At 38.3% G+C, this 26,403-nt stretch overlaps 3 protein-coding genes across 3 annotated transcripts in view; 2 read left to right on the top strand and 1 right to left on the bottom strand.

Moving 5' to 3' along the window:
- The first annotated feature begins 42 nt into the window (after positions 1-42).
- On the top strand, positions 43-4,993 carry toporsa (topoisomerase I binding, arginine/serine-rich a). Its single transcript, XM_023427095.2, has 2 exons — positions 43-200; positions 1,968-4,993. The coding sequence occupies exon 2, from the start codon at positions 1,971-1,973 to the stop codon at positions 4,398-4,400; it is 2,430 nt and encodes an 809-aa protein (XP_023282863.1). The 5' UTR covers positions 43-200; positions 1,968-1,970; the 3' UTR covers positions 4,401-4,993.
- A 1,270-nt stretch (positions 4,994-6,263) lies between these two features.
- Positions 6,264-23,910, top strand: mtap (methylthioadenosine phosphorylase). The gene is made up of 8 exons (XM_023427137.2): positions 6,264-6,381; positions 7,941-8,027; positions 8,165-8,223; positions 8,494-8,661; positions 15,895-15,997; positions 16,951-17,190; positions 20,856-20,978; positions 21,893-23,910. The coding sequence occupies exons 1-8, from the start codon at positions 6,358-6,360 to the stop codon at positions 21,929-21,931; spliced, it is 843 nt and encodes a 280-aa protein (XP_023282905.1). The 5' UTR covers positions 6,264-6,357; the 3' UTR covers positions 21,932-23,910.
- A 391-nt stretch (positions 23,911-24,301) lies between these two features.
- Positions 24,302-26,403, bottom strand: part of cdkn2a/b (cyclin-dependent kinase inhibitor 2A/B (p15, inhibits CDK4)) — a 2,706-nt gene continuing 604 nt past the window's right edge. Inside the window, exon 2 of the mRNA XM_023427115.2 lies at positions 24,302-25,217. Coding sequence (XP_023282883.1) covers positions 24,966-25,217 — 252 coding nt within the window. The 3' untranslated portion in view covers positions 24,302-24,965. The remainder of the gene's footprint in view (positions 25,218-26,403) is intronic.

The following is a 26,403-nucleotide window of genomic DNA, read 5'->3' as shown; positions in this document are numbered from 1 at the left end:
GAAGGGCGGAAATGGCTAGTTGAATTAAAAAATATACATGAACTCTAGGTGATGATATGAAGGGAGTGTTACGAAGCCAGGCTGTCGAAGGCTTGTAAACAGTTGTACACGACTGACAATCACGTAGAAATGGATGGATTTCTACGAAACGGGGAGAGCTAATTCAGTGTCAACCGTATACGTGTTCGAGGACGGCAGAGGTAAATATTACACAACTTTTTTCAAACGTCCTAGCTAACTAGCTAGATAGCATCTCAGCATACTTAGCTATCTTGCTAACTTTAGCTAACCAAGTCAATCTGTTCGTAAACTAGAGTCTGCAGTTTAGATCGTCGGTGGCGTCAGTCTATTTATGACAAAATAGTTTAGGATCTTTGAAATAATGTCAGCACTTAAACCGAAGTATTTCCAACTGTTTTTAGCGGCACTACTCTCGCATGTGAGAGAAGCCCACAAAAGGCGAGGCTTGGTACGGTTATAGCATATCCTGCTAAGCTAACAAACCGAAAACACCAACACAATCGAAGGTGGGGAAAGACAAAAACAAGCGTAGATTTAATATGCATCTAATCCCACTGTGTTCTTTTTAATGGTGAAATGTGTATCAAGGTTAGCGATAGATGGTGAACCATTTACAGGGTCTGATATGTACAGCACAAGTCGACCTAATATAGGACGTTCATAACAGTTGTGCATTACGAACTGTCATACCAATACGCTGTCGCTCTCCATGTTCTCGTTCATGCTCTCATTTCGGTTATTTAAACTGCGTTGTGTCCTTAATAATATTGATTAGCTATAACAAGATCCTTTGTCGTTATTCCTAAAGACTTTTTTAATTTTTTAATGGCAATTTCTTTTATATGCATTTGTGCTGAGTATGAATGGTGATTAGTGTGCCCATGGATTTCAGTTTTTCTTCACATTTGGAGGGATATATGCTATAACGAAATAAGCTGGCATTAAACAAATAAAAAAACAACAACATTCCAGCACATAAGTATCTTGTGTGAAAAAGATTTTTGTGAAAAATAATATTTCATTGTTTTCATATAAAAAAGGCAGAAATTCTACGTAATGACAAGAAAGATTAAGTCTATCTGGATGATAAAATGCCAGTCAAAAACACCAGGACATTAATCCTCCACCATGACATTCACTCATTTGCTATTTCGTTAGGTTCACAGGTACAGTCTATTGCAATTCAGTACAACAGCCTACAGCTCTACCTTTCACAGAGCTAATGAAATACAGTTTTTTTGCTAATATTGTTGGAAATTATATTGACTGATGTTTTCTACTTTTTTCTCCCTATGGATATAAATTAGGGGGCAGAGTATTAGTGACACATCAATATAATGCAGTCCAGTGCAACACCACTACTAACTATGACCTCTGACAATGACAATTTCAACAACTGAACACTACAAGCTTCCTAAATGTGGAATTTTTGGCACATCCATTGCATTTGATTGCAGTAAATTGTACAGCTGTACCCAATAAAGTGGCCATGGAGGATATGCTTGAAACTGATGCATTCACTGTGTATGTGAAGAAAATTGCACCTGACTTGTGTCCAGTTTAGTGCACAGGTCAGGTGCTACAAGTTCATAGCTGATACATACGGCAGTTGAATTGTCTACACATGGAAACTTGATCAGTAAATAGATGTGCAATTTAATATCACACATTAAGTGATGTCTTCTGTAGTAGTCACAGTATACAGAGTTCTAGGTTGCCTTATTAATCTGTTGCATATAAATTATTTGAAGTGTTTTGTGCTTTAGCAGGGTTATTTGTAAAATTAAGCTACTTAAGTTATTTTATTCTTACCTGCAGCTCTTCTGTAGAGCTTGCCAGGTTACTCTACAGCTGCCTTACCATTCTTATGAGCAAATGTGAGAATTTCCAATGTGAAAATTATTTTAACCTTTTTTTTTTCTTTTTCTTTTTTTTAATTATGTCAGATCATGTCAGCAATCAAGATTGCCCTGCAGCAGAGCCAGAAGAGTGGCAAAAGGAAAACCTGTGAGGAAATGTCTGCAGAGGTGTCGCCAGACTCCAAGTGTCCCATCTGTTTGGACACATTTAACAACATTTCGTACCTGGACCTCTGTCTGCACAAGTTCTGTTTCCGTTGTATTCATGAGTGGTCCAAGAACAAAGCTGAATGCCCTTTATGCAAACAGCCATTTAATTCTATCTATCACAGTATAAAATCAGAACAAGACTTTAAGAAGTATGACTTGCAGCCAATAAATAATGGCTCCTTTGGGACTTTTGGGGGAGTGCGGTTTAGATACCGCACAACTCTTACCGGAGTCCATCGACAGATGCGTGGAAGGACCTCTCCACCTCCAGACAATGGAGTAATGTTTGAAGCCTCAACAAACAGTCAACAACAGCGGCAGGACCGTTACATCCGGCGCATGATGATGAGGCTGGCAGCCAAGAGGAGAGCTGCAAGTGAAGGCAGGGCAGTGAACAGTGTCAGAGAGTTGGAAATGATAAACTTCAGGAGGGAACTGTACCGACAAGGGGTAAGGGTTCGGACTGTGCGGGATGGTGGTCGCTCGCGTGATACCTCAGCTGAATTCTACCGAAGAAATCCTGCCTGCCTACATAGACTGGTCCCCTGGCTAAAGAGAGAACTCCTTGTGCTGTACGGGTCCCATGGCTCTTTGGTCAACATAGTTCAGCACATCATCATGTCACGCTTGACACGTTATGACATGGAGGATACATCTATTCAGGAAGAGCTCCGGCCTTTCATCCAAGGGCGCACGGAGCACTTTCTACATGAGTTCCTCAGCTTCGCAAGGTCCCCCTTCAATATGGAGGCGTATGACCAGCATGCTGTGTACGACTGCCCGGCCCCTTCCTCGAATGAAGACAGCAGCTCCAACTCATCTGTAATAGCTATTTCAGAGGATGAGGAAAACTCTGTGGAGATGTACCCCCCACAAGACGCCATGTCTTCTCTGAGTCAATCCGTGTGGGATGATGAAACGCCTGGGCCATCGTATTCTACGACAGCAGAGCAGAGCAGGGCAGAGCATCTGTCAGTCCTCGACTCAGACTCAGACAGCAGCTTAGAGGAGGAGGCACAAGAGTTTGGGGCTTCTCCACAGCAAATGAGTCCCCATAACCAAACAAACATGACTCAGGGTGAAGTTAACAATGAAGAGGGTTTGTCTTCTGACAGCGAAGACTGTGTCATTGTAGGCTTTGTCAAGCCAACATCAGAGAGGACTCCTGAGCTGGTTCAGCTCTCCTCTGACTCTGATGAGTCTGGCAGTGAAGATACTAAGGAAGTGCCTCTTTTACCTCAACACATCCGCTTCTGCAGTCTCAGTCCTCCAGCTTCACAGAGCAGCGATCCAAGTGGTGCTGGACGGTCAGAAAATGTTGAAACAGACCAGTATTATCGACTGGATTCAAATGAAAGACATAGCTCTTCGACAACTGGCAGACACAAGACATCCAGTAAGTCAGACAGAAAAGACACAGATCGAGGTTTTGATGGTAATGAGAGATCTAGGGAGAGGCACCGATCAAAGGACAGAGACCATAGGAGAAGAAGGAGGACAAGAAGTAGAGAGCGCAGGCACTCTAGCAGGAGCCCAGCAATCTCCCAGAGCAGTGTCAGCACCCTATCCAGGGAAAGGGATTATTCTAACTTCAGTGGCAGAGACTTGTACTCTAAATATGACAGTAATTATAAAAGGAGGGACAGCTATCAGAGCTACCAGTCATATAGCCATTATAGCCAAGAGAGAAATGACAGTGGGATGCATTATACAGAGAGGCGGTCTTACTATTACAGTAGTCGCAAGTACTCAGATAGGCACTCGTACTCTCGCTCAAGGAGCCGCAGCAGAGACTCACGGAGACGGGACAAGAGGTATTCTCGATCCCTTTCCAGTAGCTGCTCCCCTTCAGCGAAAAGGAGATCCCACGATGACAAGCCTGGTGGAAAGAGGAAATACAAAACAAGACATTTGGAGGAACCACCCAAAAACATTCTTTCCAAATCACATGAAGGTGATTCCTCCACATTATTAACAAAACACAAGAAAAACAGCAAAGAGAAGCATCGCAAAAAATCCAAAGAGAGGTCAAGAAAGAGTCTCAGTGTGGAGCTCATCAATGAGGAAAACTCATGTGAACGAAGCAAACGCCACCATAAGAAAAAGAAGAAACACAAGAAGAAAAGCAAAAGGCACAAGAGTAATGAGCGCACAGAGAAGCGCTCAGCCACCGTCATCACCATTGACAGTGACAGTGATTCTTTTGCTAATGACGGTGTTGCCCAGGCCAGCAGCAATAATAAGGACAATCCTATTGACAATACCACAGATGACCTAGTAGACCCTGCCACTCCCCCCTCTCTGCTGTAGTTATGGAAGTCCAGATTCCTGCTTTGTGTCATGGGAAGATGGATTCACTCTCAGCTGCTAATACCTGTGAGCAGTATTTTAAACAATTTTCAACATGTTGAAGGTCCAGAGACCTTAAAGGATATGGTGAATACACATATCCCTTAAATACCACAGTTGTTTTCTACAATGACTGTTCATTGGACTCTAGCATATGTGACAGAGATTTCTGTGTTGAACTGGAGAGTGATGGTCATTGGATAAAAGACTTAGAAATTTTAGTTTTTGATTGTGTTAACTAACACCTAAAACAATGCTATTTTAAGTGCAACGTGCCACTATTAAACAGGGCAGAAATGAGTAATATTGGGAGTCTCACATTTTTTCAACTGTCAATTCTTACTCTGGAAATTCATTTTCTTTAATGGATTTATTTTATTTTCAAAGTGCTCTCAGGGATCATGTTGAGTACAGTTATTTTATTTTTGGTATCATAACTCAGCTATATTCTTGAGACAAAACCATTTCTACCTGCTGCTCATGGAGTAGAACTTATATCTACAGAGTCTTTTGTATTGAATTTATTTAAAAATAAACTGTATTGATCAACAGTGTGCGATTTTGTTAATGTTGGTTTTGTGTTTATTTCAGGTATGACTGAATAAGTTAAAGTATTGTCAGTCCTATAAATTATAGTTAGTAGATTTGTTACATAACAGTGTAAACATGCTTAAATTGACTGTTATTCATATGATAATTGGAGAATTTCCAATATAGCTGAGTAATATTGTTTCCACTGTGCCCGCAGCTCGAGATAAACTGACATTTTGACACTAAAGCCTAGGAAAATACATTATATTCCAATTTGAGGTGTAAAAGTAAGTCGATTAAATAATTAGCAAATTAAATGGCAACTATTTTGATGATGACAAAATTGTTTTTCAGCAGCTATGATATACATGATACTGAACTGAATATCTTTGGGCTTTCGACTGTTGGTCAGGTAAGACATTTAGGATGTCATCTTGGGCAGAGTAGTTTATATAAGGGCCTAATCAATAGATTAATTGAACATTAGGAAAACATCATTAGCTGCAGCCCTAATTGTTATAAAAGGAGACTAAGATCTGTAAGACTAAGAGGATGATGATATCCAACCCCCTTTACTTTATTGTGTCTTATGTTACAGCTTAAAACGAGTAAAGCTGTAAAACAAGTTGGAGCTAGGATATGAAAGAAGGAAGTAAGTAAAATATACAGTACATTTCTCTGAATAGATTTATCAACAGAGTCATAAAATTGCATGCAAGCTCAGCAAACAGTTTCCTGTCTGGTTCTTGTACCTCTCAAAATAGGCCAACAGCCATAGAATATAATTTCATTAGACAAACCCTTTTGTTCTTACTTCTGTTCATTCTACTGATATATAAAGATTTGCCAAGTGCAAGGCTGATTACCCTCTTCTTCGGTGGATGAGTGTTGGATATTAAACTAGTTCTTATTTTTTGTAATTACTTTTAAAAAATAAATTTTCTGTCATGGCCACATTCATAAAATACATAAAATGACTACTGTTTTTGCATGGTTTAGTCTATTACTACAAAACACACCATTCTTCAGTCAGGGCTGCAGACCATTTCAAAAGATACTTGTTTTTTGATGTTTAATGTGTTTTTTCTATTTTCCAGCATCTATGTATTACAGACGTTGCTCCCTGCAAGGTAAATAAAAAGCTAAATAAATAGTATAGTTTGCTTTGTGAAACGGTCAGCAATGAAATAAACAAGATAATTAACCTAAAATAACAAGTAAATGTAGGTTAGGTCTAAGCTTTTATTTTGAAAGCAAACAAATTAAACAGGAAGACAAATGTTTGATGTCCGTTATCCTGGCGGATGTTGTGAACAGTGGTAGCTATAAAGCGTCTTCTACAGGACTTGGTAATATCTTCACTTTTACAGGCAAGAATACAGTCGACATGTCTTCCACGGTGCCAATTAAGGTAATAAACTAAACCATGATGTTATGTTTTAAACCTTATTCGTTGCACATTGTGTGTTTGAACACGCTGACAGAGGGAAATCAATGAGAAAGCATAGCTAGGTAATTTCACCCCAGATGTGCAGCTGTGACAAACCTAAAGTGCGGGAAAAAAGCTCTTAGATGTTAGCATCGTTTTAGCGAAGCTGTGCTTACAGTCTGCAGGCTTTAAAGTAAATGGCGATAGCTGGAAACAGACAAGCTAACATAGCAGGCTAACTGGAAGGCTTCTCTCTCTGTATGTGTGTGTGTGTGTGTGGTGTGGTACTGTTTAAACAGCTATAGGTGAACAATTTCTGGTAATGTTGCTGTGAAACGTGTTCACCCTGTAGCTTTGACCCACTGCATCGTGACAGATATCAGCATGCTGTCAAACAGTGGTGAAAGCAGTATCCAAGTCCTTAAGTTAAGGAGAAGTAGCAAAGCCACACTGAAAACTTTATAGAACTACAAGTATTATCAGCTAAATGTGCTTAGCTGCAATTGAAAATGATCATTTTTCAAGCAGATTAGCCTCTGTCCATGTTATATTGTCATTCACTCAGTTGCCAGTTTATTAGGTACAACCACTTGAAACAAATGCAGTGTTCCTCTTGTTTTCCTAAACCTCACTAACACTCCCAAGAGTTCAGGTCATAACAGCCTTTACTTTGTTAGACATTGTTTAACTTCTATTATGACTGTGTCTAGATGAAGCCACTGCTATCATCTGTAGCTAGGGTACCCAGGGTCTTTATAGATAAGGGGGTACAAGGAAAGCATAGACTTAGATTGTAATGATGTTCAAATCTAGGATGAGCTAAGTAGTGGAAAGTAATATCTGTGTAACATTAATTAGGTAAGAACATGCAACAATGTGGATTTTGGTGTCAAATAGCATCTTCACACATGAATGTTTAGGATAAAGTTTAACCTTATATGGAGTAAAGTGTGGTAAAATGTTGCACTCCTATGATACCTAGGATTATATGCCCCCAGACAAGGCATTTTCAGAACGTGGCTCACAAACCACATCCTCCTAAAAGTGAAACATTAACTTTTCACAATTTTCTGACATGTACAGACACAGTGATTCATTAATTAATCAAAAAACAAATCAGTTGATTAATTGATAATGAAAATGATCGTTTGTTGTAACCCTAAAATATTTGCCTCTGAAATGTAGTGATGCTTAAGTATATGTACAGTACTTGATTAAATAGACTTACCTGCTGTTGACTACAAACACAGGCAGCTTTCTCCCTTAGAGGGAAATAACAGCATCAGGTCTTGTCATCAGAGGAGTTTGCTAATTGGAAATTAAATAGTGACTGATTTGAATGTGTGCCAATATAGTTTGAAACACTACATTATTTTTTTTATTTATTTATTTTTTTTGCTATTTTGTGTTTTCATCCTTGCCCTAATTTCCCTATTCTGTAAAACACATTATGAAAAGTTTTATGTCAGGTAAAATGTACTGGTCAGATATTAATTCTTAGTCTGTTGATGACATTTTTCTTTTCTTTTTTTTTTGTCTAGATTGGAATTATTGGTGGTTCAGGCCTTGATGATCCAGATATCTTGGAGGGAAGGACTGAACGTTATGTTGATACACCATACGGAAAGGTAAGTGAATTTGTGGACCAAAGTATCTTTAAAACGGCTCAATTAATGGAGCAGCTCTACTGGCATTTTAGCCAGTAATATAGTTCCTTACAGCACTGTTTTATGTATAATTTGATTGTCCTGCTATTCTTGAACAGCCATCTGATGCCCTGATACTGGGGAAAATAAAAAACGTGGAATGTGTGCTCCTTGCAAGGTAAGAAATGTTGTTAGGATTACTTTACTTTAAAATGGGAATTGTTTTCCCTGTTAGCACCATCTAGTGGAAAAATGTTGCACTTATTGAATATACTGGAGAATATGCTCTGTTTGCATCTATTACACAACATTTCAATCCATTTTAAAATGAGGTTCATGTTTGTGTCCATATATTTTTAATAATCAGTAGATACATTTTTAGAATTCTTTCATTTAATTGTCAGTGTAAACCATGTATATCTTGATTGCTGCTTTTTCTACTCCTTAGGCATGGGAGACAACACACCATAATGCCATCCAATGTGAATTACCAGGCCAATATTTGGGCATTGAGAGAAGAGGGCTGTACACATCTGTTGGTTACCACGGCTTGTGGCTCACTCCGGGAAGAGATTCAGCCAGGAGACATTGTCATCATAGATCAATTCATTGACAGGTGAGTGTGACATGACCACATTAGCAGGTTATTGTTTAGATGTTTGTTTTTTTCTTCCATTTTCTCCCGGGACTAAGATACTCTAAACAGGATAGATATGTTGGCCAAAAGGAAAAGGAATAGGAAGAGGAAAGAAAAGAATAGAATGAGGTTCACAGGGGATTTGGACAGTTCTTTTATTTTATTATTATACAAAAAAAGTCTTTGTTTTCAAAATGTCATAAATCAATTCACATGTATTTTTTTATCGTGAGCTTTTTTGCTCTCTGTTACTTGGCATAACTTGAAAGGAGGTTCTCTTTAAATGAGGTACTAAAAGCAAAAGGTACAGGCAGAGTTGGTACAAGGGCTGTCATTTTTTTTTTTATTTGAAATTTGAAACATTTGTTTGTGTGTGTGTGGTTATATTCAAACCGTAATGTTTGAATTCAAGTGCGACAGACAGTTTGAAGTAGTTTGCCTTGTAATCCATCAGAGGGCGCTCTAAAACTTCAGTATCAACTTGACCCATGGCATGCCCTGTTGACCCCTCGAGCTTATGATGTTATGTTGTTTTAGTACAATATCAAGCAAAGCCGTCCTGAGACAGTCACGACAACAAAGCATCTGAGAAGCAGTGTGTGGAAGTATTTTGGGTTCTAGGCCATTGATGGCAAAGTAACTAACAAAGACAAGGTTGTTTGTTGACTTTGTCAAAGTATCTGTCTTACACTACAACAGCTTGCCACCCAAGTTAGAAAACGGAGGCACCTCAGACTATAAACTCGTCTGACTGCCAAGTATTTGGCACAGTCGCCTTCAGCAGGCCTCTTAGCACAAACTTGTAGAATGCTGTCAATTAATTTGAGCGAATTCCGTGTCTTGTCAAATTTGTTTGAACTTGATGATTTTTTAGAAACAGTGACAGTCCTAGTTGGTACCCTTACCAGCTCCTCATTGAAAGAAATTTCATTGAGACAAAGCTCCGTTATTCCTGAAAAACCCTTTTGTCGTGCATGTGGAAATGCCTTTGGTTTTCCGTAGAATGAAAGAAGCTGTGAAACCATCTGCTAAAATGGCCCGGACACAATGCCTGGTACTTATTAAGTGGTGATAAATAAATGGATTGTGGTGATATTACAAGCAGACTATTGTCCTCAATTAATATCACAGGTGTCTTTTAATCTTATAATTAGCCATTCACTGTATTTAAATGGAGAAAAGTCTTCATTGTTCTGTATCATTGTGCGCACCACACTGAACATGGACAGGAGAAAGAAAAGAAGAGTTGTCTGAGGAGATGAGGAAGAAAATGTTTGCCTAGCATGTTCAAGGCTATAAGAGCATCTCCAAGCAGCTTGATGTTCCTGTGACCAATATCGGGGCCGTAGTGAACCTCCCTGGATGTGGCCACTAGAGGAAGATTACCCACAGGTTGAACAGAGGGATTAACCTGATTTGGCAGGTGATAGATGAGCCATCTGTCTATCATATGATGAGGAAGAGAGGGCCAAAGAGGAAGTACAACGCAACAACAAACCGCAGTCTGAGGAGATTTGAAAGCTAGTTAGCCTGTCGGTAGACAATTCTTGCCATCTTTTGTAAGGAAACTCTGCACATAAATGCACTCTTACTAGTACCACAACTGCTGCTTCCCTGCAGTTGCCATAGTTCCTTGCTCATAGGACGATGATTAGCTTCGAGTCTGGGGTGACATGCAGAGGTTGCAGGGATTTTGCCATCTCCTATTTCCAGCACGATAATGCACCATGTTACAAAACAAAAGTCATCTCAAACTGCCTCCATGAGCCTGACAATGAGTGCAGTGTACTTCAGCGACCTCCCCAGTCACCAGATCTGAATCCAATAGAACACTTTAGGATGTGGTAGAACAGGAGATTGGCAGCATGAATGTGCAGCTGAAAAAACTGCAGAAATTATGTGACGCAGTCCTGTCAGCATGGACCAGATTTCCATAGAAATGTGGAGTCGATGCCATGAAAAATTGATTTACTTACTTAGTAATACTTAGTAATTTAATTACTTATTAAAGTGAAGCATCATCCAAAAGCCAGAGCAGCTATCTTTGGACGTGGGCCAGAAAATAGTCATCATTTTCAGGAGGAATTACTATATAGGGGGAGTAGGTAATAATTATTATGTAACAATTGTACAAGAGGTTTACTGTACAACAACTCAAGCATCTTCCCACAAATCTCACTGATAAGATTCATGTTACTGTGTGACAAGAGTGTCCAGATAGCTGAGTGAGAATTGGGGAAGGACTTGACTCACCCTGTTTGACACATTTGTCAAAGCCAATATTTGTTTACTATCCTGTACAGTGAGAAAAAAACTGTTAACCTCTGTTTGATATTTTGTTGAGCTCTCAAGTGTCAGTTTGCTTAGGGCTTTGGTGAGAATTAAAAATGTAGTCACTGAGACATTCCACTTATGGGAACGGTTAACACTAATATGCTGGCAGAGCGTTGTGGAGCACAAACTACAGAGATATTTTTGTTAACAGTTGAAGTTCCTTACTGTCTGTCCATATTCTATTTAGTGTATCGCTTTCTGGCCTATGAGCCATCAGTTCTCCTTCATTAATTTTACTGAGCTATTATCCACCATCATCTGTTAGAAGCTGTGATGTTGAGCTTTTTTCATATAAGTTTTTTTTCCAATTATTCAGGTTTGAAAATGAATTGATTTAGTGTAAGTAATAACTATTGATGCTGTTATTGTCTAATTACTTAAACCAGCTATAATTGGTATTTTCATAATAATGTATCAAATGAAAATGTGACAGAATTATCACCTGAATTGGCACCTCCTCTTCTTTTTGGAGCTTTAAAGCAAATTCCAGCTCATTGTTTAGCTGTCCGACCTGCAACTTAACGGTTTCAGTTCATTCTTACTGCTCTCAGTCTAGCTATAGCAGACAGCTGTTTTCAGTGAAGAATTTCTTATTTTTATTTATTTTTTTTGCTGCCCTCAAGTGGAAAAAAAAGGTCTCTCATTGGAGGTTTAAGTTAATGTTGGGTTGACCACAAATTTAGCAGGTAGACTGATTACTGTGTAATGAATACCTCATTGTGTTCATGTCTTCAGTCAAAATACAAGCATCAGAAATACTCCTATATTTCTACACTCATTCAAAGCTTTCTAGTGATCCCAGCACATGAACACGGCAGGTATTCTGTCTCAGTGGCTCAGATTGCAGTAGGTGATTATGAATACTTCCTGGGAGTTAAAAACTCTGGTAAACCTGAGATTATCCTTCCATGAGAACGCATTCTTTCTCAGCAGTATCTGACCTCAAGGCTCAAAAGTATGTTACGTGTAGTGTACAAAGAGCATGACCCTGTGTGAGTGTTGTGTTGTCTCAGTTGGCTGATTGCACAAATTCCATTCAATAACTCGATATGTGTATGTGAGGGATGCTGTTTAAATGGGATGGCTTACTTGTTACCAGTAAGTTGGCATACAATTGGTCGAACTTAGATTGAATTGAGTAGTAAACTGCCTTCCCACAGTCGTGTCACACTTGTACACAAGTTTATCACGTTGCCTGTGGCTTTGCTTGCCTGTGTTAGTGAAGCCAGTGAATAGCCTGACTACCAGTATCAAGCATAGACACGATCTATTTATCAGAAATGAGGAAGTTGCTTGCTGGGACCTGCTCAGACTTGTCCCGCAACATGTGACGGCTTGTTTCTGAAGGCTTCACTTTATTGATGCCAAAACTGTTGTCATGACCTCAGCTTACTTGTTTTCTGTGGCTCCAAACCAAGCACTTGGTTGTTACATATGTAAGTTAGTGCTATTGGCACTTGTCGAGTGTTAAGCTTTACAGTCCCACATAGGCCTTAAAATGCCTTTTTGTACTGAGGTTCCAAATCCTCTTTGTTTGACCTAGTGATTTAGATTCTTTTGCTTTCATTTTCACTTGGCTTTGTACTATTTTTATATAAAAAAAAAAAAAAAAATGCTGAAATTCCTCATACTGATCAAGTCACATCTCAATGCTAACATTTAGTTGATCTGTTTTTCATGGCATCTATATTTAAAAATGTTAACAGAATAATGTATATTGAAAACCTCAGATAACTCGAAGCAGCCCTGGGCTAATTGCTAGATAAATCAAAAATGACCTCATCTAGTGAAGTGCTTATTTGTACAGCCTCATCTTAAAAAAGACAAACTCTCTCTCTAACTTCTTAACTTAAATATTATAGTGACCGGATTTTTATTCTTTCATAAACCTACACATAGGACCTTTTGTCAAAATATCCTCAAAACAAAGACAGGACTGAAGGAGAACTGAATAATGTCCTTTTTTTACAAACTACAATCAAAGGAAATAAAAGTCTGAATAATGCTGTGATTTCCCAAAGCCTGTAGGTATTTCACATAACAAGCTGTACCTACTTGATGAGATAGAGTGGATGTTGGAGGATTTGCAGTGTGTATCTAATGTGTAGGTGTCCGTAGCACATGCTTTTTACATTTTAGGAACAATTCTAAATATTTGTATATAAGTATAGGCTGTGGGAGCCATTCTTTACAACTGTGATTCTGAAATGACACTGCTAATGAAATGCTGGGCCACGATAACTTGCCCTCTATAGCATGAACAAGCATTGTACTCAACTCTTGGTTTATCCCACACACTAGTGTTATTGATTTTTCAGCAGGGTGGAGCTGCAGCTTGCTGAAAATAGTGAAGCACTTTAGTCAAACAGTGCCAGGGTTATGAGTAAGAGATAGGGTTGGGCAACAATTTAACAGATTACTGTCGATGGTGAGATGCATATTTTGGATGTCTGAGATAATTGTTATGACTTGCTAATCCCAGGGAAAATATAAGCAATACAAAGTTGCCATGAATCAGTACTACTAAGAAATCTATTTTTTTGATTACCCTGTTTTATAATGACCTACAGTATATACCTTGATACAACTGTACACTCATAGAATTCAGTGTTTACAAATTAAGCTGCAGGCTGGCACAGAAACTGCGATATTCTCAGGTCAGTGGGCTAAGTGAGTCAGTCTCTTGTGTACTCCTGAGCTGCCTCAATAAAGAGATGGGGGGGAGGCAGACTGGCGCTGTGCCTGGTGGAACCCCACTGACTCAGCAGAGCTGGAAACTGGAGGAAAGTTGTCGGCATGAAGATGGAGAGCAGGGTGCTGCCATTCTCTAAATGCTTTTATAGTCCTGGATAGCTGTGAAAGGACTATTCATAACATTTTAAATAGGTTAATAATAGCCACTGTGGTAAATCTAGTTATCACTAACACTGGCTGTTTAGAAATTATGATTATGACACAGAATAGGGAATACTATGACTTTGCTGCTTGGTTCATGATATCATTAGTGTTCATGTTGACTATATTTCCAATTTCTAAATTTAATTTTAAAAATAATTTTTTTAAAAAGTGTTTGCTAAACCTTTCTACTCATTTAGTATTTTTAGATGTGGATGCCTGTTTTCTGTCCTTTCAGTTTGTTTTTTCAACTTCCATTACAAAGCAAATGAAACTAAATCATTACTTTATATGGATTTGGGTAATTTGCAACAACTGAACCCAAGAGCATATGTACACTGAACAAAAATATGAATGCAACACTTTTGTTTTTGCTCCCATTTTTCATGAGATGAACTCAAAGATCTAAAACATTTTCTATATACACAAAATAACCATTTCTCTCAAATATTGTTCACAAATCTGTCTAAATCTGTGATAGTGAGCACTTCTCCTTTGCAGAGATAATCCATCCCACCTCACAGGTGTGGCATATCAATATGCTGATTAGACAGCATGATTCTTGCACAGGTGTGCCTTAGGCTGGCCACAATAAAAGGCCACTCTAAAATGTTCAGTTTTATCACACAGCACAATGCCACAGATGTCACAAGTTTTGTGGGAGCGTGCAATTGGCATGCTGACAGCAGGAATGTCCACCAGAGCTGTTGCCCGTGAATTGAATGTTCATTTCTCTACCATAAGCCGTCTCCAAAGGTGTTTCAGAGAATTTGTCAGTACATCCAACGGGCCTCACAATCGCAGACCACGTGTAACCACACCAGCCCAGGACGTCCACATCTAGCATGTTCACCTCCAAGATCATCTGAGACCAGCCACTCGGACAGCTGCTGCAACAATCGGTTTGCATAACCAAAGAATTTCTGCACAAACTGTCAGAAATCGTCTCAGGGAAGCTCATCTGCAAGCTCGTCGTCCTCATCAGGGTCTCGACCTGACTCCAGTTCGTCGTCGTAACCGACTTGAGCGGGCAAATGCTCACATTCGATGGCGTCCGGCACGTTGGAGAGGTGTTCTCTTCACAGATGAATCTCGGTTTTCACTGTTCAGGGCAGATGGCAGACAGTGTGTGTGGCGTCGTGTGGGTGAGCGGTTTTCTGATGTCAATGTTGTGGATCAAGTGGCCCATGGTGGCGGACACAGGTGCATTTTATTGACGGCATTGTGAATGCACAGAGATACCGTGACGAGATCCTGAGGCCCATTGTTGTGCCATTCATCCACGACCATCACCTCATGTTGCAGCATGATAATGCACAGCCCCATGTTGCAAGGATCTGTACACAATTCCTGGAAGCTGAAAACATCCCAGTTCTTGCATGGCCAGCATACTCACCGGACATGTCACCCATTGAGCATGTTTGGGATGATCTGGATGGGGCGTATACGACAGCATGTTCCAGTTCCTGCCAATATCCAGCAACTTCGCACAGCCATTGAAGAAGAACAACATTCCACAGGCCACAATCAACAACCTGATCAACTCTATGTGAAGGAGATGTGTTGCACTGCGTGAGGCAAATGGTGGTCACACCAGATACTGACTGGTTTTCTGACTCCCCCAGACCCCCCCCAATAAAGCAAAACTGCATGTTTCAGAGTGGCCTTTTATTGTGGCCAGCCTAAGGCACACCTGTGCAATAATCATGCTAATCAGCATATTGATATGCCACACCTGTGAGGTGGGATGGATTATCTCTGCAAAGGAGAAGTGCTCACTATCACAGATTTAGACAGATTTGTGAACAATATTTGAGAAAAATGGTTATTTTGTGTATATAGAAAATGTTTTAGATCTTTGAGTTCATCTCATGAAAAATGGGAGCAAAAACAAAAGTGTTGCATTAATATTTTGTTCAGTGTAGTTTGCCTGGGTAGCCTTGACACTAACTTTTTGGTACTTCCTGTTTGCCTCTTTGCCAGGACTACCAAGAGAGCTCAGACGCTGTATGACGGACAGGCCTCCAGTCCTCCAGGAGTGTGTCACATCCCCATGGCTGAGCCTTTCTGCAACAGGACCAGAGAGGTGAGTCTATGAATACCTGTACATGTATCCCATTTCATAGATATCACTTCCTGAACTGCCTGAACTTAGGTTTGTTTATTCTAAAAATAAACTTTTTTATCTAACTTTCTCATTATTTTTTCTTATTACCCAAAAAACATTAAAATGGTGTATTTAACAGGAAAAAAGTTTAAGTTACAAATGGTAGTTAAGTTAATAAGAAATGCATACAACATTTTATGGCAAAAGTATGTCTCATTTGGGTTTAATTGTGTCAAAAATGGTATACAATGAGACATTCATGAGATGTAGTTACAGTTTTTGAACTTGAAGTATTGTTTTAGATTTAGGTAATTCTGTCTTTAAACCAATCAAAATGTGATAACAGGATATAAAGGATAAACAGGATTAATTTCATGTTTTAGAAAAACCTTGAAACTCTTATAAATAAAATAAATAATAATAATAATATAAAATAAAAATAAATGTATAAACAGGTTAAATATTTTATGTCATATAAAACAGATTTATTAATATTATTTTGGCTTGTTTTTTCTGACTATTTTATTATTACCATGATGATTATCATATAGATTTTTTTTACTACCATAGTATTGCAAAGTATTTTGAAATCTTTATTTTAAAAATGAAATAAAATTGTACCAACTGTGAGATTGCTATTGACCTGCAGTTTCTTTCAACTTCCAGTTTGTTTATGTTAAACAGTATTTGTTAGTCATAAAAAGTCCACAAAAACCATCTTGTGTTAAGGGCAGTCCTGCTTCTAGAATAAATACTTGCTTATCTGCAAATGGCCTACAGATCAGCAAATACCACATGGCATAGCAGGCGGTGATTTATTGCTTCAACACCACAGTCTAGAAAATGAGTTAAATAGCTATCGAAACCATGTTAACAGTCTCCCTTTCATTAGCTTAATGGGGACAGTTATTAGCTCTTCTATCATGGTGCAGGTTTTGGTGGAAGTGGCGCGGAGCCTGGGCGTCAAGTGCCACGTGCGTGGGACTATGCTGACCATCGAGGGGCCCCGCTTTTCCTCGCGGGCAGAGAGCCTGATGTTCCGCCAGTGGGGAGCTGACGTCATCAATATGACCACCGTGCCAGAGGTGGTCCTCGCCAAGGAGGCTGGCTTGTGCTATGCCAGCATTGCCATGGCAACAGACTACGATTGTTGGAAGGAACATGAGGAGGCGGTGAGTGGCAGGCTGGAGGTCCTAACAGCCAGTTTTGGTACTACAGCGTTTCTAGTGGTTTGATGCGTTTTGTGTGAGTCACTGTTGGCCATGGGTGATGCACAGTTTGGTGACATTACATTCTTCCTGATCTTTGTTTGTTTTAGTGTACAACAACCACTATCAAATTTTTAATTATTTTATAACGAATTATCATCATACTGTATTTATATTGTTGTTTTTTACCTTAAGCTTACCATCACTGGAGAACTTTTAGGTAAAAGCTATTGGCAGGGTACCAGGATGCTAATAATGTTAACTAAACATGGCCTTTATTATTTATCAGCTGTATATGTCATCTTAAGGCAGGTCATTTGGTTTTCTACTTTATCTTTAATAAGTGATCACCCAACTTTCCAGATGGAGTACTGTAAACTGATTCCAAACCTCTGAATCACTGCCCACATCTTTGTTTTTTCTCAGTTTAAAACTTCAGTTAAAACTGAGCCAATGACAATTTTGTAGGAAGAATTAAGAATGGGGGCATGATCCTTCTGTACTGGAACCAGACAAATTGCGACAGAAAAATGAACAAAGTATTGGTGACTTCTCCAAAGTACCATAAGGGATAATGGATAATAGATCCAGACTTTACTGTTGAACTATTCTCTGAGGGATTTATTTACCCCATTCTCTCTACACGCACAGCTGATTTTCTAAACTGTTTGGTATGAAGTGGACTGGCCACAGATTTACAGTGATTACCAACCCAGGGTTCAGGAACCCTTCAGGCCCTCAAGGAAATAACCTGACTACAAAAATAAATTCCTTCAGATAAACTTGTGCTGTGTCATTAAAATGCACAGGTGTGGATTACTTGTGCCAAGCTGCGCAATAAAACAATTATTGCACAATTTAATGCTGTCCTCCCAAGTCAGCTTTGAGCTAGTAAAGGTTATGATATGATTGCAACACAGCACATCTAGGTAATAAGCACAGGTTTCATAGATAAGAGTGATGCCAGCCAGATAATCATGGCTACAAAACATAGCAGACTCAAAGTCTATTTACTATGAGCAAAAAAAAACTTAGACATTTTCTTTGGTTGCTGTATTAGGGCTCATTATTTTATTTTTTATTTTTCTGAAAACAAACAAAAAAAATAATCAATCTGGTATTTTATTGTTTTTGAATATAAAAAAATGTCTTTAATGAGTTATTTATTTTACCTGCTTGAAGGGACTCCAGTGCTTTGATGCATACAGTAATAAGTAGGTTCTTTAGAAACTGCAGGGATCAGCTCAGTTTTTTCCACAGAACATGCTAGTATTTGATAACTTTAATTTTATTGCTTTATATTAAGGTACCTATTGTCTTTATGTGGTGATTTTTATATTGTTCCAGAATATTTAACAAAAAAACATAAATAACAGACATACATTTTTGTTAAAAATAACAAAAATAAACTTGTCCTGTCCAAAGTTGAACTTTTTTGCCTTCCCCTTGCAGCTGATTGGCAGAGGACTGTTGAACTGTAGGTGGGAACAAAAGAGCATTTATAATTGTAAAGAGTTTCAATTACTTGAAATACAATGTTGAACTTTCTGCATTATTTAAGATACACATCACTAAAACTTCTTAATATTATAAAGAACAGAGTGTTTCTAGATCAGATATTGTTCACTTCTATTAGTCTGATAGAATTCCCACAGAGGTTTTTGCCATTTGTGCTACATAATACAGACTACAGTGTCTGTGGCTTCTTATGGCTTCTGAGTGACCTACTCTCTGTCAGACACTCTGGATATTGCAGTTGATATTTACTGTGTGTGGGCGAGTTTTGGCTTATTTGTCACTGATCCAGCCCAACTCACAACTCCACTTCCGAGTTCCTGCAGCTGACCTCTTCCCCCTCCTGTTGCAGAACGCTCGCCACATCCTTCCGCCCCCCCCCCTGTTCACTCCCAGCCTCATACTACCTCCTGGCCACCCCCTCCTTAACCGCCCCCCCAAAGGGAGCTTGCCTGCCAGCCTCCGGTGGAAGCCCTGCCAGAGGAGGCTGACTCACACTGAGTCATCAGCTTCACTGTCTTCTTCCAGGCAAACACCACAAAAACATGAACCAAGTCATTGAGTGTGACATGAAAACAAAGCAAGGGAAAGCAAAGGGAAGGGTTAATTAAGGATACAGGCGATAAACCTGAGCACAGGACGGAAACAATGTTGTAACTTACTGTAATGTGCACTGTACGTCTGGCTGAGTAATTATATAAGAATTATTTGCAAGATGTTATCACATAATTTCATGGTGCACACATGAATATTCCTGACTGACTGTCCAAGGCCTCGTTTTCTGCATGTGACTAAAGCAGACGAATAAGCATGCGCGTCTCGATTTTTATTTCCCCATTCTTGTAGTGGTGCTAGTCATGTGAATAATGTGATTGTCAGTATCCTAGACATGGCAGGTGACATGGCTGAAGACTGAGTAACTGGTTTACAGCTGGATTTGAGAAAAATAATAATCTGCTCTTTACATCTGCACTATGTTGTTAAATTTGTGTGGCTTACTGACAGATCCTGTGGTGACAGTGATTTGAATGAACTCTTTTGCTTCCACCTGTGTGATTAAACCTTAGTGTCCAAGTTTAAGATGTTACTTAACTTGACGTGTTGGATGTGCATTGCAGTGTGTTTGTGTTATCTTGAGTAGAAATTCAAGGTGGACTGATGATTCAATATTATAATTAATCAACGTTTAGTGAAGCTTTAAGTGATGATATGATGTGTCATCATTTTTACAAATTTCTGTTGTTCACTAGCCAGTTTTATTCCTTTCAGGAAACCCCCATGTAATCTCCATTTAGATAATAATGTTGTTATTATATATATATATATAAAATCAGCATGAAAAGATCAAAAACAGCAATAGCTTGAGCTTATTAAGTGCTTCCTTATATGTATTTGGGTGTAGCCAAATATAAAAAGACCTCCATTGTGGTCCAGTTTATTAAAAACACATGAATGAGCCACACTATTTGACTAGGTGACATGTTCTTTGATTATGATGATCATTATGATGATGATGATGCTTCCTGCTGCAAATACTCAATGTGTATTGATCCACTGAGGAAAAAAGTCCCCGAACAAATAAATGCTGTTCGTCATATGGGTACTGTAGCTTTTAGTAGCTGAATTAAGGTAATTATTTTGCATTTTTAAAAACTAAATGTACGTATTAACCCATTTCAAAGATTTAAGTCTTGAGTACACAGTGGGCTTGTGGCCACTGACCAACTTGGGAATTCAAAAAGTATTGACAAACTTAGCACATCGTTGGTTTTTGTTGATCACAACTCATATACAGTATAGAATATAACCATCTTTATCCTTGAAAGTAATCAAAAGCAATATATGTAGAAAATGGTATAAACACATCCGATAATGTATCCACAGCAGCAGCTTTGATTTCAAAGGATGTTGCTGCCAGAAATGCCCAACGAGATCTTTTGATTCCATTCAATATTTTTCACAGTGCAAACATTCTCCTTAGCACAAATAAGGAAGGCTACATGTCTCAATACATTATTGGGACATAAAAAGTGACTGTGACTCAAGCAAGTGACATTTGCATTGTTGTAAGTGATTCTTATCACAGGGCAGTTGTTTTTCTTCTTCTGTCATAGGTCTGTGTTGACAATGTAATGAAGACGATGAAGGAGAATGCCAACAAAGCCAGCAGTATTCTGCTGACTGCAATACCCCAGATTAGTCAGATGGATTGGGCTCAGACGATGAAGACCTTGAAAGTAAGTTGTCAGCTTTATGATGAATCATTTCCACTCAGCAAGTCTTTTGGAGAAGTTGAGAAGGAGGGGCTGTTTACCCTCTATTTGCCTATCCTGAACTGGTATCTCCTTTTTATAATGTCTTCCATTTCAATGCACCACCTCTTAAACTTTGTTTCACAAATGAGTAATCAAACCATCTGGAGCGTGACAACTTTCAAAACACTATGTGTTTGTGAAGGTGATTATAACCTTGAGGTCTAAAAGCCTGACGTAAACAATGACAGTTACCTCCATCTGTGAGGCTAGCTCAGGCACTCTCATTATGTTGCTTTGCAACTTCACCACCATAAAACATACAGTAATGCATATTACTGTCTTAACTCTGGATACTTGTATCTGGATACTAATAAATATATTACATGCACAATAATCAACATGTATTCATTGCACATTTGAAAAATGCTCAAAGGTATGAAACCACATGACTAATGTAGTGAGTGTTTTTACACTGGGTGCAGCCTTTAAATACATTTGCAACAATAGTTTTGATCATGCTTGAAGTACTTTTTGCAGTAAGGTAAGTAGTGTAATTGCTATTCAGACCTTATCTTTGTTTATTGGAAACACTTAAACTTTGGAAAAAGTGTAGCATTAAATCTCTGTAATATTTTATGTGTTGTACTAGAATTTTGGTAATGATGACGGACACATCAGGTGTGATTCAACTTAAAACAAAGTTTATAATTATGTCCTTTTTGCTTTTTTCTTATACTTTCAAAGAAAATTAACTTAACTCCTGGAAACTTTTGGCCTCAGTACCCTGAAACAAACAAAGCTAGACAACTTTCACATGAGCTAAACCTAGTCATTGTCGCTGTATATATCTGAGACGTAAATACGGGGAAAAAACGGTTTTGTTCCTTCTGTTGCAGTCAATGGCACAATCTTCAGTAATGTTACCAAAACACTAAGGGTGTAGAAAACAATAAAGTAGAAAAGGATACGGATTCCAGACACCACCCGCACCGACTCCGACACGGACAACAGACTCAACTCTGCCTGTGGATTTGTCATCAGTGAATCACAAGAAAGTGCCTCACATAAATAATGCATGTGCTGTGTCTTCAGCTGAAGTTTCAGTGTTTTTTCTTGACTCAGAATACTCATAGAAACCCCCCCCCCCCCTTTCTAGTGATGAACACGTCACCCCTTTTTCTCTGGAAAACGTACAATCCGGTCACATGTTTATGTACAAAACATTTCAAAAGATTAACAATAGATTTTAAATCTTCTTACAATTATACTTGATATTTTTTGTGGATTTATATTTTTTGTGGTCTGTAAACGTTTCAAATTCATATATTTGTTGCCAGTAAACCATCGGTGTCTTTATTGCTGTTTATGCAGGATATAATAAAAATGCTTTGCAAGTTTAGCACATGAATAGTTTGTTACTGCCTTAGTCATAACTAATATTATACTTTTAAAGGTTGAATCTGATGTCTTGAACCTATTCACTACTTGAGTGATTACTTCAGTGATAACTTGCATACACTTCGGCAAAATGTAGTCAGGATACAAATCATGTTTCTATCTTTGCTTATCCGTGTATATTTTTATATTTAGTGAAATACTTCAGTTTTATTTGTTCTTCATGACTATTTTATGTGCTTCATGAGTTAAAACTGAACAGCATTGCATTTGTATATCAGATCTGCATGGCACGTGCTAACCTTTCCAGCTATCACTAGATCAGTTGAGGTCCACATTTAGGCACACCTAAAATGTTTGATATACTGTAAGCTTCATTATCATCATATTAAGAAATAAGCATTTTTGTAGGAGTGCTGGGCCTTCTAGCACCACTCATGTTAGATGACTGTCATTTCTTTTTTCTTCTCTGCATTTACTACAACTGAAACTCATAACACTGCACAGTGGAAATATTTAGTCTCTGGTATTTTCTGTTTGTTGCCTTGTCTCAACATTATGAACATATTATGCAGCATAAATTGAATAAATGAGAGTACAGAGATTTGGCTATTCAAAGACCTGGGGTCATGTTCTGAAATTGTTAGGGAACATGTTAAAATCCCAAAGCAATTTAAACTGATTACAAGTGTCTCTCCATTAGCAGTTTGTTGTTAAGTGAAATGCAGGGTGGCATGCTCTTGAGCCTGTGCAAAAAAAAGTGTGTAATAAACAATAAGAGTTAAAAATAAGAATTAGGAAAAAAAAGTTATGTCAAAAATAATGTAATGGTGTACACAGGATGTATCCACCAGAATAGCCAGTTCAGATTGAGCATGAATTTTTGCTGGAAATAATATTTTCCATTTATTTCATTATATAAACAGCCTCCTGTTTGACATATGATGGACTGACTTTGACTGATTTTACTGTTGTTACAAAAACGATTTGCCGTGTTAAACCGTCAGGCCTATAAGACTGACCCAGACAGGAAGTCAAACTCAACCACAACAGACAGAACAGCACTGTTAATGGCCTTCATGGCTTTTGGGGGTTTTCTGTGTCTTGTCAAATCTCGTGTTGGCTGCATAAAGCCATAAAGATGGCTAATCTAAGCTAATGTTTAACTCCAGAAAAAGGTAGCTACAAACCGTAGCTTATTTCATGAATTGTGTGCAAAATCATTTTTTTCTGTACCATATTCTTACTTCATATTCTTCCTAATAGCAACCCATCCTTTGTGCAATTGTAACCTGACATCCTTTGTGTAGAAAGGTACTTTTTATACTTAATTATGTTAAAATCCAGTTGCTCATCTCTGTACCTTACAGAAAAGTCAACAAACTTGTGGAATAAATTCTATGCAGTAAAATGTTAAAAATGTGTAGAAGCATGTTTCATCCCCACATGAATTGAAAATCGCCTCAAACGTCTCAGTGAAAATAAATGAATGAATGAATAAATAAATGATTGCATCAGCCTTGATCTGATTGGTGTGTTTAACAATGAAGTCACCTGATGCCAGCTTCAGTTTACCAGGATAAGGAGCCTTCAGCTGATATCTATTAAGCAGTGTAAGGGGAAAGCATTTGTTCTGTATCTGATCTATGTAAATATTTTTAAAAATCTGGTCAGCAAAAGCCAATCAAAGGAGAAGCCATCTAACCAACAAAAGTTAGAAATTTCACACAGTTTAACTCCCAACTGAATTGAAATACAAACTGAAATAATCATAGCTGGATTCTTTCTGTCTCTCTTTTTTTTTTTTTTTAATTCTCTGGTACCCAAACCAGTCATTCCCACATTATGTAAAGCATAGCCAGATGACTTTTTTCTTCTAACCTCCTTCCTTAAAACACTTAGAATAAATCTTAAGAGGTGACATTTTATTAAAGTGCATAATATCCAAGATCTGGTTATAATTTTTACAAACAGGAAAAGGGACTTCATTGTCTCTGCAGCGTAGCATGCTTCATGCTTACAGAATAGTGCATCAGTAAGACACTAATGTTCAAACGTGCAAAACATTTTCAATGTCTTTTGGTTAAATATTTGACATGGAAAGCTCTACTTAAATTTCGGTAACCACATTAGATTCATGACAAGAACGAACCACAATCCTTAAAAAATACAATACTGTAAAAACACTAGCCTACACTGATGGTTTTCTTATTGGTTTATGGGAAGTTTTGAACAATGCAACGGAAGTTAAAAGTGAAATAAAATGTGTTAACGTACCCACGTAGCTGAATACCCTGAACAGCATTTAGACCGTTATAACAATATTGTACTTATCTCACGTTGTTTGTCATATCAGCGACCCCGTGCCAATAGATAACCCTGATTTCGTTAAAAAATAAAATAATTATGCCTTTTCAGCTAAAAACAAACAAATAAATAAAGATGTATTTTGCAGCAGAGCAGTCGGTGTGTAATTTAGGCTGCAGGCCTCTTCAGGCCCCATTTCTCTGAGCTCTACGTCCCCATTCAGAGCAAGTGGCAGGAAATAAGAATCTCACAGCATCATAGAGGGTTTTAGAGAGACTCCAGGAAAGCGACCACATCTTCATGGCCGTTCGCTCTGGCTAAATCAATAGGCCGACAGTTTGTATTGTCCTTCGCCTGCGGTTCAGCCTGGTATTCAACCAAGAGCCGCACAGTGTCCACAAAGCCCGTCCTGGCCGCGTCGTGCAGCGGGGTGGTCCCGGTGCTTGTGTCCGCCACGTTGGGATCCGCTCCGTACTTCAGTAACACCTTAGCCACCGGTGTGCTCCCCATCATCATCACCTTCATAAAAATATAACTGTGTGTTAGAGATCCAACTCTGATTCATTTGATTTTCATACACCTATAAAACATAAAGAACAAAGGCACAAATGTCTCAGGAGAGCATAAGGACCAGATCATGGATATTTGACTTGCAATAAAATAAAACACACTCACCCAATAATTATTTTTACTCTGTTTTCACGCATTTATTATTTATTATCATTGGCTATTTGTTTTTTTTTTTTTGCGTAAATGTGGTAAATCACATTATTAAGACCTCCCATTCAGAACAACTGTGAACTAGTTTGCTCCGGATAAAAGTCTTGTAAAGCGATTTAAAAAGGCACAGAACAAGGTTAAAATACTGTCCCACATGAACTACAATTTACTTAATCTGAAACAATATGTTTGAGTGGAAATGTGGGAATGAGAATGCAATGCAAAAATGAAGACCAACATCACACAGTTCCACGACTAGTATGACTTGCATAGCAGGCTTTTAAAGGCTCGTTACAATTTTAGTTTCGTTTTCTTTAATCTTCAAGAGACATTATATTTTATCAAAATGACTTGAAAGGAAAGGAGAGTTGTGGGTTTCCTCACTACAGTACAAGCGTGATCACCACAAGACACAGGCGCTTCGTCTATATTTTGAGATGCCGCAGCCTTTAAAAAAAAGTAAAACAGGCTTTGGTTTAGGATGATATTAGTCGGAAGAAGGTGTTCATTTATTGCTGTAATAGCCCATTTTAGAGAGAAAGAACAGGATTAGTCTCATGGATGAGTGCTTTGTTTTGTGTGTGAATTGTGAGTCAGTTACGAAGAACTGAAAGCATTGTAATGATAAGAATATTTTCTATTTTTAACGTGAACATAATACTCCTGAGCTGGTCCTCACCTATAGTTACAGCATTTAGATGTATCGTTTATGGCCTTAAAATTAAAAACAATACAGCGTGAAAATGAATAGTAATCCAAAGTCGCAACATTCAATGTCAATTTAAATTGTTGAGAAATGTAAAGGCTCCATTAAAAACATGTAGTTTTGATTAATTTAGATTGATGAGAAATTTGAACGCATTAACTCTAGAGGAGAAAAGTTTTTATTCGAAAGATATGAGGCCGAAGTTTGGTCGTTACAGTTTACAAGAAGTCGCGCGTCATTTTTGAGATGCGTTGCTTTTTCAAAAAAAAAAAAAGTAAA

This window comes from Seriola lalandi, unplaced genomic scaffold (genome assembly GCF_002814215.2).
Source record: "Seriola lalandi dorsalis isolate HSWRI2012SDOR001 ecotype SW California unplaced genomic scaffold, Sedor1 jcf7180002054851, whole genome shotgun sequence".
NCBI lineage: Eukaryota > Metazoa > Chordata > Actinopteri > Carangiformes > Carangidae > Seriola > Seriola lalandi.
The sequence above is the reverse complement of the archived record's forward strand: the minus strand, read 5'-3'. Positions and strand labels throughout refer to the sequence as shown.

Coding starts and splice junctions, on each gene's coding strand:
- toporsa (XM_023427095.2), top strand. CDS start 1,971: ATGTCAGCAATCAAGATTGCCCTGCAGCAGAGCCAGAAGAGTGGCAAA.
- mtap (XM_023427137.2), top strand. CDS start 6,358: ATGTCTTCCACGGTGCCAATTAAG. Junction 8,662..15,894: donor ATAGATCAATTCATTGACAG/GTGAGTGTGACA, acceptor CCTCTTTGCCAG/GACTACCAAGAGAGCTCAGA. Junction 17,191..20,855: donor GGAAGGAACATGAGGAGGCG/GTGAGTGGCAGG, acceptor CTTCTGTCATAG/GTCTGTGTTGACAATGTAAT.